Source organism: Plecotus auritus, assembly GCF_963455305.1.
Source record: "Plecotus auritus genome assembly, chromosome: X".
Lineage (NCBI taxonomy): Eukaryota > Metazoa > Chordata > Mammalia > Chiroptera > Vespertilionidae > Plecotus > Plecotus auritus.
This window is the reverse complement of record NC_137784.1, coordinates 120,219,520-120,232,256: the sequence shown is the minus strand read 5'-3', so window position 1 is coordinate 120,232,256 and position 12,737 is coordinate 120,219,520. Positions and strand designations below refer to the sequence as shown.

The window sequence follows — 12,737 nt, the reverse complement described above, 5'->3', positions numbered from 1 at the left end:
AGACCTCGCTTTGTCTCACCTTCTGGTCATGACCTGTGCAGAAAGGGTCGGCCTGAGGATAGGCATCCTCGGTGCCTGGCAAGCGCCGGCAGGGCAGCTATTCCCTGGCTGCGTCCTCTGTCCAGCTCTCCGTCGAGAGCAGCATCCCCAGAGGCCCGCTTGCCAGCCACTCAGAGAGCCGTGCAGGGGCGCGCGGCGGCTGGGGCTCCAGAAACCCGAGCATCCTGCGGGCGCCGCTGCCCTGCTCCTCGCAGCCGGGAAAAGCGCGCGCGGCTGCGAACCCGCTTGGCCCCTGCCAGCCGCAGCACCCCAGTCCCCCGCCTTCCTGAGCTTTCCCTTGCCTCTCCTCCCCCCCCCCCCCGCCCACTTCTGCTGCGGAATGTGAAGGAGCGGGGTCTCATGCCGTACCTGGAGCCTAACACAGCACACAGTAGGTGTATGACAAAGATTTAGCAAAATAAAATAAATGATGGCCGAAAAGCGGCAAAAACAAAAAAAACAAAACAAAACAAAACAAAAAACAAACAAACATAGATATTCCACGCATCGAATTCAGTGGCTCTCCACTCTCTTAAAAGAAAACGAAAAAGAGTGATTCAAAAAAAAGAAGAAGGGGTGGGGAGGATGCTGCCTTGAAGTTTAAAATTTGTTCCTGGAGGAGGCTCTCCCCAGCCTTGAGCCGCCCTCTGGAGCCCAGGACCAATGGTCGTGCCTGGTCACACTGCAGGTGCCTAGAGGTCACGTGATCTTACAAGTATCCTTCCCTGGGGGGCACGGGGGCACTGCTAGGCCAGCTGGACCTTTGCTCCCTTCCAGCACTCTCCCTCCGCCCTCCCCACACTCCCGCTGTCTGAATTGTGAGGACATGAAATAATTCAAACAACATTACATACTATAACGATTTTTAGATGATCTTCCTGGCCAGGGCTTCTGGCAAGCCACTTTGGCGCTGTTGAGGGTTATGTTATTGCAGCCACAGTAGGAAGAGGAAAAGGCTACAGTCCCAAATGGAAAGGCAGGCCTAGCGGTAGGGTGCCGAATTCCAGGGGAGGATGTTCCCCAGAGGTGAGCTGTTTGTCAACTTGGAGAGTTGTGGGGAGGGGAGGGACGGGTGTTGGGGAGGAGAGGGAGACAAAGAAGTCGAGGATCGTGACCCGGAAGACCCCCTGGAAGTGGGACCCAGTTCCTGGTAGAGCCTTCCTTCCTCCAGGGAGGTGGCAGTGTCGGGGTTGTATTTGGGTTGTGAGGAAGGCAAGAGAGCTCTGAAGGCAAATACTGTCAATTTCCTCCTAGTCGCCCCGCACCTAGGAAAACAAGAGCTGGTTATGAGTATCTTAATACCCTGTCTGTGAAAGGAATCTTAGCAACTAAGCTCCAAGGTGTGGGCCACCAGGATTCCCAGTTATCTACCAGGAACAGATCACCTAACCAAGTGAATCAAATTGAGAAATTCACTTGTAAAAGTGCTCCCTTCCTCCCAAAAAGAGCTACACCAAAATGCAACAGAATACAATTGTACTTCCCAAAAGAGACTTTTTAGTGCCTCATGGACCATGTCATCACACACTTTAATAGCTCCTAGTAACATTTCTTAAGAGAGCATCAACTAGGTAATTATTTGCAACCAGCACCAGCCAGACTAGGGTCTTCAGCTCCTTCCCAAACCTGTAATGAGTTTCATTGAGGGTGGGATGGGGGAGGAGGGTGGTGCTGTGTGTTGAGGGAGGGAGAGCAAACTGAATGCTCTGAGAACTAGAAGGAGCTGTCTCCTTCACCCTGTTAAAGTGTTGGTGACCTTTCTGACTTCTTACAAGAGAAGGTTGGTTCTGCAACAGACCTCCACCTCTGATTTCTTGAGTAAGGCCTTCAATCTTTGGCCTAAATATACAATCTTGGCTAGGAGCCAGAGTAAATAGTCCAAGGATGTTCTCAAGGAAGAAATAGGCATTACTGCCTTTAGATAAGAAAAAAAATTATTTCTGCTATAAAGCAAAGCATTTCAGAGACTCTCCAGGGTAAGTTTTTCGAATTTACTCTAAGCCAGATCTCTCTTGGTTCCAATGCACTTGAAAAGGCGATCTCTCCACCCTAAGGTTAGATCTCAGCAGGCAGCAACACACATCCACCCTATTCCACTCAGCACGCAAAGGCCATCTCCTCTAAGAGTTTGGGACATAATCCAGCAGGAGAATCTGAGAAAGGTCCCCCATGAGCAGTTGCTGAGAAAGTATCAACAGAGGGCACCTCCCCACCAGTGGTAGGACAACCACTTTCCTGCTCTGCTCTCTACCAGTAGCTATGAGGCACAGCTGCTAAAAGTGTGCTTTGCACATAGGAAGCCCTTGGGTACCTGATTTCTGCCAAGGCTTGAAACGGGAGGAAGGCAGAATGGGGGCGCCCTATGCACCTGGAGCCCGCAGGGCCAACCACGCTGAAACCTCGGCCCCCCGAGTTTTGCGATATCCCTCCCTCTGATGATGAGCATTTATGTCCTGGGGCAAAGCCAACTACCTCTCTCTGCAGTGTGGCGATCTCCAAGTCCGGGAGTGCTGGAAGGGGCACCTCTGGGTGAAGTTTCCAACAGAAGCCAACAAACGGCGCTGTTGCCGCGCCCTGGGTCCTGGAAACCCCAGGCCCAGCCCCTGTTGGAGGGAACCTGCGCTCTCTTGGGCTGAAGGGGTGGGTGGGGGGGAGGGGGAGCAGGATCAGAAGGGGCGCTTGGCCAGGTCCCAGCCTGGTGCCTAGGACTCTATGCTGCCCACTGGCTCCTGGAGGTCCTGAAGAGCGAGAGAGCTGCCGAGCACGCTCTCTAGGAAAGGTTGGAAAAGACTGGTCCTGGATCCCGTAGTGTCCCTCTGCTTTCTTCGCTGGGTGCAGGGTGCATGTCGGAGACACTAGTTGGTGCTCCATAGGTCCCCGTGCCTCCCCGCTCCCTGCTGAACCGACACTTCTCCTGACCCTCAGCGAAGGTCGCGCCTCTGGGCTGGTGCCTGTGGCTGAAATGCTGGTGGGCCAAGAGAACAGTTTCCTTCCAGCCTTCCCCCATCTCCCCAAGCCTCGCAACCATAACCTTGTTTGGCTATTGAAATGCTAGTTTGGGTTGAGGACGTTTCCTGGGAAATGTTTCGAAGGAAATTCGATTTGACTCTTACTTGTGGCTGCGCAGACCATTCCAGAGTCTCCAGGCAGAGACAGGTTTTATGACGGCCTCCGAAGGAAGCCAGGAGTGTGGCAGAGGGTGTCGGACCTGGCAAAAGACTGCCATGAATGTGGCAGAAGGATGTAGCGTGCAAATGAGCTCACCTAAGCCTTGGGCAAGGCACGATCAAACGACAAATGGCTGGTGGCAGTGACTAGATCGCCAGATAATCTGCTGCTGAGAGGAGTTCAGTCCCAATACCGCATCCCTTGCCTGGGGAAATAAATATGAAGCCCAGGCGCTGTCGCCACAACGGAGTCCTCAAACTTGGAAGGAATCCTGACATCTGTTAGGCTACTGAACGCCAGGCCCGCGTCGGTTGGGTGGTTTCCTAAAACGCGCTTCACTTAGCAACAGCCTAGGAGGCCCAGAGAACCCAAGAGGGCATCTGAAAAAGGCGGCAAGAGGGCAAGACAAGTGGGTTTGCCTAGGAAAACTTTATTGTCAGAAGACAGGTGCAGGTGGGGATTGCGGAATCATTCGGTTTTCTGAGACGCGCCTTTCACTCAGTGTCAGCTTGAGTGTGCACACCCATGCACGTGCTTGCGTGCCTGCACACAAACGCGGGCGCGCGAGCGCGCGCGCGCGCACACACACACACACACACACACACACACACCACACACACACAGAACCATTCCAGATAGTTTACTTTAAAACCCTATATCCGTACACCCATTCAAATGATCGCAGCCTTTGGCTGTGGACCTTTGCTTCCTTCCGTCCTGATGAACAAGAAGACCTGGACCAGATGGAACCCAGACTTAAGGGGCAAGTTTCAAGACCCAAGCTTCCAGGAGATAATGCCAGGAGGGAGCCAGGATTCTGGTGCCAGCGGTCTGCCAGCCCCAGAGGGGGCTGGCCTGCAATTCATGCAGGAAAGGGGGAAACTCCCAAGGGCGTGCAGGCGGGCGGTGGGGGATCACCTGGTCTTGAATTAGCGCTAAGACACTAAAAGCCTGGGGTTTTTTTGTTTCTGTTTCACACTTTGGATTTAAGTCTTTCTTTTTAGTTCCCCACCTTTCCACAGGCTAGGGCGGGGGAGGGGCGCCCACAATGTGCGGACACCTTATTTCAGTTTCTGCCACTTCTGCCCAGTTGGTTTCTCCTTTCCACTCGTCGCCTAGGGCTGCGCAGGGAGTTTCAAAATCTGTGCCACTTGCTTGGGTTGGCAGAGGCAATTGTTGGGGCCAATACTTTTTGGCAGACAACCCGATAAACGGGTGAGTGTCCCGCTCCGAGTCTAGAAGTTCCGGTCAAGAAGGCTATAAAACAAAAAAGGAGAAGGATGGATTCCGTTAGCAGAGTCCGCTTCCCGGGAAGGCGGCATGGCTGCGCGGCGACAGCAGTAGTCAGTGGTCCTGGCAGGTGCGCGGCCAGTGGAGTGGGCCCTGTGGTCCGTCTGAAGACCTCCTCAGCTCCTCTCCGGCCACCGTCCCCCCCCCCCCCCTCCAAGAAACTTTTCTTTCACTTGGAGAGGCTCGGTGTTGCCATGAAAACGGATTTTCCAAGGGGCCTGACCCTCCCCCTAAGGGGCATCGGACTGGAAAACCGAAATGGCCAGAGAACAGAGACAAAAAGGGGCCGCTAAGCGGGGGCCTGGAGCGAGAGAGCCAAAGCCAGTACACCCCCTCTGCCCCCACCCACACCACTGCCTGTGAGCCACTGGGCCCTGCGCTTGCAGCTGTCTGCTCTCATTCACAACCAACCTTCGCTGAGTCTCACAGAGGCTGTGCGCTCCGCGGTCCCGAAGCCTGTCTCCCGTGCACGGGTTCCTGACCCCTGCTCTGTCCGCTTGGACAGGGGCTGATTCCAGCGCGGGCTTCTCAGAGCCACAGTCCAGCGTAGCTCGTTTGCACCCTGAGCTCCAAGCTCGCCAGGATGCTGGCGATGCCCAGTGTCCAAACACTGGCAGCAGAAGCGGTTTGAGGACCTTTGCGCAGACAGCGCAAAGCTTTGCACGGTGGCCCCTGTCACCGGTGGTCCTGGATAGGGCTGCAAAGTTGTTGATTGAACCCCATGGGCGCCCTTCTGTCCCCTCTTCCCCCAATCCTGCTCTTGCGTCCCCTCCCCCTCTGTCACCTCCTAGAGTTTCGTTCTTTCAAACTTTTTGAGACCCTAATTGGTGGTCTCTGAGTGGCTCTCCGAGACTCCCGCCTCCTGAATAACTCTCATCACGTCACCGGGCCCAAGAGGGGCGTGGAGGTGAACGAAAGGGCTCCCCGAACTTTTTTTCCTGTGGGGGACGATCAGGGGCTCCGTGGTGATTGGCCAGAGTGCATCACTGCAAACCTGTCAATCACGGGGGCTCCCGCAGGCGAGGGGTGGACCGAGCCCAACCCTAGGGGAATGGAGCAGGGTATATAAGGGGCCTGGCGATTGCCCGGCCAGACCGCGAATGCGACCAGCTCCAGGCGACGCATCAGGTGAGAGTGGCCTGCGGGTGCCTGTAGACCTGGCGCGGAGCGCTTCAGCAAGCCTATCCTTCCCTCCCGACCCGCTGGCCCACCGGCCCCCAAGTGCCCCTCCGACGGAGCCCCCAGGCCTTTTTACCGTGGCCGCTCCAGCCCCCAGAGCGCCTTCTCCTCCCGCCACTCTGGCGCACCTTCTTCCCGCTCCGGCTATGTACAGCCTTCTGGAGACTGAACTCAAGAACCCTGTGGGGCCATCCACTCCAGGGACAGGAGCTGGTGGCCCCACAGCCCCAGGCGGTGCAGGCAAGAGCAGCTCGAACGCAGCCAGCAGTGCGAATGCAGGCGGAGGCAGCGGTGGCGGCGCGAGTGGCGGTGGCGGGGGCAGTGATCAGGACCGCGTGAAGAGGCCCATGAACGCCTTCATGGTGTGGTCCCGCGGGCAGCGGCGCAAGATGGCCTTGGAGAACCCCAAGATGCACAACTCTGAGATCAGCAAGCGCTTGGGCGCCGACTGGAAACTGCTGACCGACGCCGAGAAGCGGCCGTTCATCGACGAGGCCAAGCGACTGCGCGCTGTGCACATGAAAGAGTACCCGGACTATAAGTACCGGCCACGTCGCAAGACCAAGACTTTGCTCAAGAAGGACAAGTACTCCTTGCCCGGTGGCCTCCTGCCCCCCGGCGCTGCTGCCGCCGCCGCTGCCGCCGCAGCCGCCGCAGCCGCCAGCAACCCGGTGGGCGTGGGCCAGCGCCTGGACACGTACACACACGTGAACGGATGGGCCAACGGCGCGTACTCGCTGGTGCAGGAGCAGCTGGGCTACGCGCAGCCGACCACCATGAGCAGCCCGCCGCCGCCCGCGTTGCCTCAGATGCACCGCTACGATATGGCAGGCCTGCAGTACAGCCCCATGATGCCACCAGGGGCCCAGAGCTACATGAACGCGGCCGCTGCCGCCGCGGCCGCCTCGGGCTACGGGGGCATGGCGCCCTCAGCCGCCGCCGCCGCAGCAGCAGCAGCCTACGGGCAGCAGCCCGCCACCGCTGCAGCCGCCGCCGCCGCCGCCGCCGCCATGAGCCTGGGTCCCATGGGCACAGTGGTGAAGACGGAGCCCAGCTCACCTCCACCCGCCATCACCTCGCACTCGCAGCGCGCGTGCCTCGGAGACCTGCGCGACATGATAAGCATGTACCTGCCACCCGGCGGAGACGCAGCTGACGCTGCCTCGCCGCTGCCAGGCGGCCGCCTGCACACCGTACACCAGCACTACCAGGGCGCGGGGACTGCCGTCAACGGAACCGTGCCTCTGACCCACATCTGAGAGCCGCCCTGCGCTCGCCGCCCCTGCACCCCCACCCCACCCCGCACCCCCAAGTTGGGACGCCTTGTTGTTTAGCTTTGCTTGCCTGGGTCTGTTGCCTTGTACCTGTGAAGGGGAGGACAGAAAGTTTTGCCATAGCTGTCCGGTTTTGTACAAAAGCAAAAGAAGTCCGGAGCAGCTAAGATAGGACTTTCTAGAGCTCGACTTCCCTTTCCTCCCGTTTTGTAGGCTGGAATCGCTGTGATGTTCGCAAAGAAAAAGCAGCCCCCCTCATCCTCCGGGGTTCCCGGGTTTTCCGGTTGCATTTGAAAATGTTGTCTCCTTAGTTTGCTGTTAGTCATGGAGTGAGTGAACGGGAGAAACTGTACTCGTACTCTCCAGTGAAGCTGGCCTGAAACCTGCAACGCTCCCTCCTCCAGTCTCGTTGCATCTGTTTTCCTTATGGGTTTTGGGGGGCTGACCACGCGGAGGGGCGCGGCAGCTAAATCCAATGTTAATTTATAGCCAAGTGTGCGTGTGTCTCCCGCCTCGCAGTCCTTGGCCACAGGACTGCTTGCCCAGTCCTCATTTAGTTTGTTGCGTTGTGATTTCTGCCGTGATCAATATTTGATACTTTGTCGCGATAATGTTTTCGGATTTCGTTTGTGTTGTGGGGAAGGGGTTATTTTGTTTCATGTTTTTCAAGGGTTTACTCTTAATTCTTAAATGAGAGATCAATAAATTTTATAACCAACATAATGGAGTCCTGATAATTTTATGAGCCTGAAACTTTAGATGCGGGTTGGGATATTGCAACCCGGGTCCTGTATTGGGGGTAGGAGGCACCTGGGGGACGATGAGTGATCTGAAATGGTTTCTTTTTAACTACTGGTAAACTAAAATACAGCAGCTGCCAATATTTTCAACTGAAACTCTGAGGAGAAAGTAGTTTGTCTTCCTGGGAGCCCGACAGTGTAGCTGAAGCGAACTTCCCGCGGCCACGCACTTGTTGATAGCTCTGAGAGGCCAATGGAACCGGCAAAAAAAGGGGCACCTTTACCTTTGTGCACTGGGTCGAGAAGACACTTGAGCCGAGCTGAAATATTTACAAAACGAAAACCCTTCAGAAATCTCAATTATCTTATTAAAAATAAATAGATTACAGGAATCCCTATGAGGAAATAAATATATTTCAACCGTGGTGACAGAAGTTGGAGAACCAGCATTCAAAGAACAGAAGGTTTGGTTTTTCAAAGTGCATGTTAGATCTCGAAAAAAAAGATCTAAAGGATCTCTAAAACTCCAAATGGCCTTTTCTTTTTGACTTGTCAACCCAGTCCACATACTTATTTTCTAAAAGAGGCTCCCTCTCATTCCAAGCCTGAAGCCCACTTTCTACTCCTCCCCCACCGACTTCCCTCAATCCCTGACCCTTGGCCATGCTGCTGTGTCCCCTGAAAGCCCTTTCGTTTCGCTCTGGCCACACGGCCCCAGTGTATCTGTATGGAGTCTAGGAAGAAAACAAATAGAACCAGTGTTGTTGTTTTTTTTTACTGCCTTCTCAGCTGTTTGAGGTGATTTCCTTAATCCCTTTAATCCTGTTACTTTGCTATCCCAGTATAACTAAAAGTAGGACTTTCCAATATGCTTGGCCTAGTACACTGTTTTTAACCTCATCTACTCCTGGCCACAGGTTTGTTTGCTTGAGGTCTGCTGGGAATCTGGGCGACAATCTCCCGTAAATTGGTTCGAATTCCACATTTTCAACCTGCTTCTTTGTGCGGGCCAGCCTTTCACCTGCTGGCTGGGGCGGGTTTCAGGGGGAGGGGAAGGGGCTTTCAACAACTTCAGGGGTCATTCCAGCTTTTTACACATCACTGAGGATCCTGAAGACTAAGCTTACCATGCCTCTAAGAGAGAAGTCCGGTCTCCCAGGATCAGTAGCGCCATCCCTCCTCTGAGGACACTGGCACCTTCTTCCCCTCACCTATAGCACCCCACTTCACACTGTGCAGCAAGGGGTGGGAGGGCTCCTGGTGGTGAATTTACAGATTCCAGCTCATTGCCCTCCACCCCGATGCTCCTTCCTGGCCTGCTGCGTCCCTGCTGAGCTCAGGCAAGGCCTCCGTGCTACTCCCTCTTTTCCTACCTGGGGTCCACAGACCTTGGCCCCTCCAGGCTGGTCTGTGCTGCTGGGATTGGAGCTAACCTAACAGACTGTCAGGATGCTGAGACTTAACCTCCTCCCCGTGCTTCAGTGTCCCAGGGTCTGGAGGAAACTGTCTTGTCATATTCACTCCCCTATTCATATCTTTCACAGTGTTTGGGTCTCAATAAAGTACCTGTTTGTAGGTTATTCTGGGTTCAAATTTCTAGCATGTGGACTCAAGTTTGGTCTGAAATGACTCCAAGAAAGGGAGGGTGAAAACAAGCAATTCCAACCCGCTGAGGGGGCGGTGGCAACCGGGGATAAACTGACACTGCTTTTTTGGAAGAGTCCATTGTGTAGTTGCCTTCTTAGAAGTGCCAGGGTCACCCTTTCAGCAGGTCTCACATACTGCTTACTCCTTCTCTAAACATCCATGGCTTTGTGCTCTACTTTGTCTGATTTCCAAATTGTCCGTAAGAGAAAAAACTTCATCAATCAGCACATTTGGAGGATTTAAATATAGATGAAAGACAATTTTTAAAAAAACTTCAGCAACTGCAGTGAAACTTCTATCCTCTAGGCCAGAGTTTTCAAACCAGAGCACTCCCTTACACACACACACACACACACACACACTCTTCTTTACACACCTCTAACAGGACAACTGAACTGCTCCTTAATCTGTTTTACAGATGGGGCTCTTGTAAGGTTTTTAATTTGAAATAGGGGTTCTGCTGCTTAAGTGTCAACAATTACAAAATCTGGTCACATCCAAACACTCCTCTCGCTTGTTGTACATATGAAGAAACTGGCCCCTAAGGAAAAAATGGCAGTGCTCAAGGTTGCTTAGCTGGTTCTATGGCAGCACAGGCATAGAGGGCTCTCTGCTGTACCACAAGATGAAGAGAAATGGATGAAATCCAGTCTTAGTTGCCTCTCAAGCTCACAATTCCGCAGGTCTCTGGAGAAAAGAGATAATTCCTAACACAGACACCTAGTAGCCACCGCTTGGTGAACAATGAAGTGATGTAGAAAGCACAGGGTCTTACAAAGTGGAAAACACCAGCCCCTATCTTTTATCTTTCCACTAACAGGAGCAGAGTTACCTTTTGGTGGGAATTATCCTACATAGAGATTTTCTTTCCTGTCAGGTCTACACAACTCCCCTTACTAATTCCCCTTCTAGAAATTTAGAGGGGGAGAAGCCACCCAAGATGCAGGCAGAGATATATAAACAAAGGTGCTCATCACAGACCTACCTATAATGGTAAAAGTTACATACAGCCCAAATAGGAAAACATTATGCAAAGAATTGTTTTCAAAAAAGACTACTTTGCAGATTAAAAATTGTGTGTGGAGAGATTTTAATGACATAGGGAAATGCTTAAACTACAAAGTGAAAAGAGTGAGATACACAAGTATATTCGGTATGTATGACCTACTTAAAAATAAGTATACATGACTGAAAAAATATGCAAAAATGCAGGGTAGTATTATGAATACTGGTTAGTCTTCTTTATATATTCTTGTACTTTTCAATTTTCTCTGATAAGATAATATTTCTGATATTGCCAGAAAAGGCATTTTAAAAATATATTCCATCCCTATCACAAAGACAGAAAAATGTGTCTCCTTGTGAAAGAAAAGTTCCAGCTTTCCCTTCATTTGTTTTGGGGCAAGGAGGGAGCAGGGAGCCACAGGAGCAGTAATCCTTCAGCTTTCCTCAGCCTGTGCAGTGAACGCAAGTTGGACAAGCACACTAGAGTAACGCCAGCCTCTTCTGCCAAGTGCCCTCTTCCCCAAGCAGGAGCAGGGGCAGATTAGTGAGGGCTCCGTCATTCTTCAGACCCACTCACTGAAGAAAAAGACCTCTTTAGGAGCCAAGATCAACAGCGGGAAGCCGTGGCCACTGAGGACCCAGAAGGCACATAAACCCAGGGGCTGAGTAACCCTCATTGCCCTCTTGGGATGGGGAGGGGAGAACAAGTGCAGGGGATGGGTCCCAGGACAGGAAGAGGAGAGGCTAGGTGAGCACCCACCACCAGCTGAATGGAACTTAATATGCTATGTCCCTTCTCCCCATCATCACCATCCTTAGCCACTCCACTGTCTTTTCTGCTGGACCACTACCATGGCTTCCTACCTGCTCCCCATCAACTATTCTTCCTATAGCGTTCCCTCCACTTTGTAAACATAAAACCTACCATTGTTACTTCCCTTTTTATTAACCTTCTAGCGGCTACTTTTGATTGCTCTTGGGAAAATCTCCCAACTGCTCCAAAGCTGTGCTTGATCCAGCTCTTCCCATCTCTCTGGGCTCAACTCCTTGCACATTTACTCTTCCTTATCTCAACCCCAGCATGAATTTCTTTGACAAATGTTTGGCTAAATATGTTATGGTTCTTAAGGTTTTATGTCTAAATACAATTTAAAGTTCACTAATTGTCTCAGTAATGATTATTTTGCACAGTACATGTCTTAGTTTATATCAGTGGAATTCCCCGAGATCTACGCATCAAGCACAGATTTCCTGACAATTAATAAAATTTATTATCAAAAATACATTATTTCTTTCCTGCCTCAAGGTTTTTGAATTTGTGGTTCCCTTTTCTTGGATGTTGTTTCCCAAGCACTTCCCAACAAATACTCTAGTGTCCTCCTGAAGATCTCAGTTCAAGCATCACTTTGGGGAAGTCTTCCATGATGCCCACCTTCAGAATAGGACAAATCTCCTTGTTATAAGCTCTCATAGCACTGGGTACCTTTTCACAGCACTGATCCCAGTGGTCATTTTATGTTTACTTATATGATTCTGCCTGTTGTTGGTCTCTCACCTAGTCTGTGAGTTCTATAAGGACAAAGTTTGTGTCTGATTTTTTCAGTAATACTTATACCATATTAGGTTCTCAAAAATATGTAACCACAATACTTTCAGAGCTGAGCATAGTTTCTGGTACAAAGCCATTATGCAATATGTATTAGTTGTGATGGTCCCCTTTCTTAGCAACATCTGCTGATTCTTCAGGGAGGAGCTAATGCTCTCTGGTCAGATTCTGTAATTCCCAAGCAATATTTCTCTTGCTAGAAAAAAAGCAAAATAAAACATCACAATTAAAAAAGGAATAAACCATATGACACCAAAAACAAAAACACAAAATTAAAAATAGATAAATAGGACATTGTCAAAATTAGACTTTTTTGCTTCAAATGACATGAAGGTAGTGAAGAGACAACTTATGGAATAGGAAAAATATGCACAAATTATATATCTTATAAGAGGCTCAATGTAAAGGCTTAAAACGTAATAATAATAATAATAATAATAATAATAATAATAATAATATACCCAATTAAAAATGAGCAAAGGACTTGAATCGGAATTTTTCCAAAGAGAATATGCAAATGGTCAACAAGCACATGCAAAAATGCTCAACATCATTAGTCATCAGAGAAATGCAAATCAAAACCACTTTACTTCAACTAGGATGACTATAATAATAATTCTAAAGTATGCAATAACAAGTATTGATGAGGATGTGGAGAAAATGTAATCTTTATATAGTGCTATTGGGAATGTAAAATAATAAAGCCACTTTAGAATATAGTCTGGCAGTTCCTCAAAAGGTTAAACATTGACCATATGACCCAGAAATTCTACTAGTAAGAATAACCAA

At 50.9% G+C, this 12,737-nt stretch overlaps 1 protein-coding gene across 1 annotated transcript; it reads left to right on the top strand.

The window, feature by feature from the left end:
• The first annotated feature begins 5,582 nt into the window (after positions 1–5,582).
• SOX3 (SRY-box transcription factor 3) lies at positions 5,583–6,972 on the top strand. Its single transcript, XM_080652507.1, has one exon. It carries the CDS (start codon positions 5,598–5,600, stop codon positions 6,933–6,935), a length of 1,338 nt encoding a protein of 445 aa, XP_080508633.1. The 5' UTR covers positions 5,583–5,597; the 3' UTR covers positions 6,936–6,972.
• Positions 6,973–12,737: the final 5,765 nt, after the last annotated feature.

Excerpts from the sequence above, each read along its gene's own strand:
- SOX3 (XM_080652507.1), top strand. The coding sequence starts at position 5,598 with ATGCGACCAGCTCCAGGCGACGCATCAGGTGAGAGTGGCCTGCGGGTG.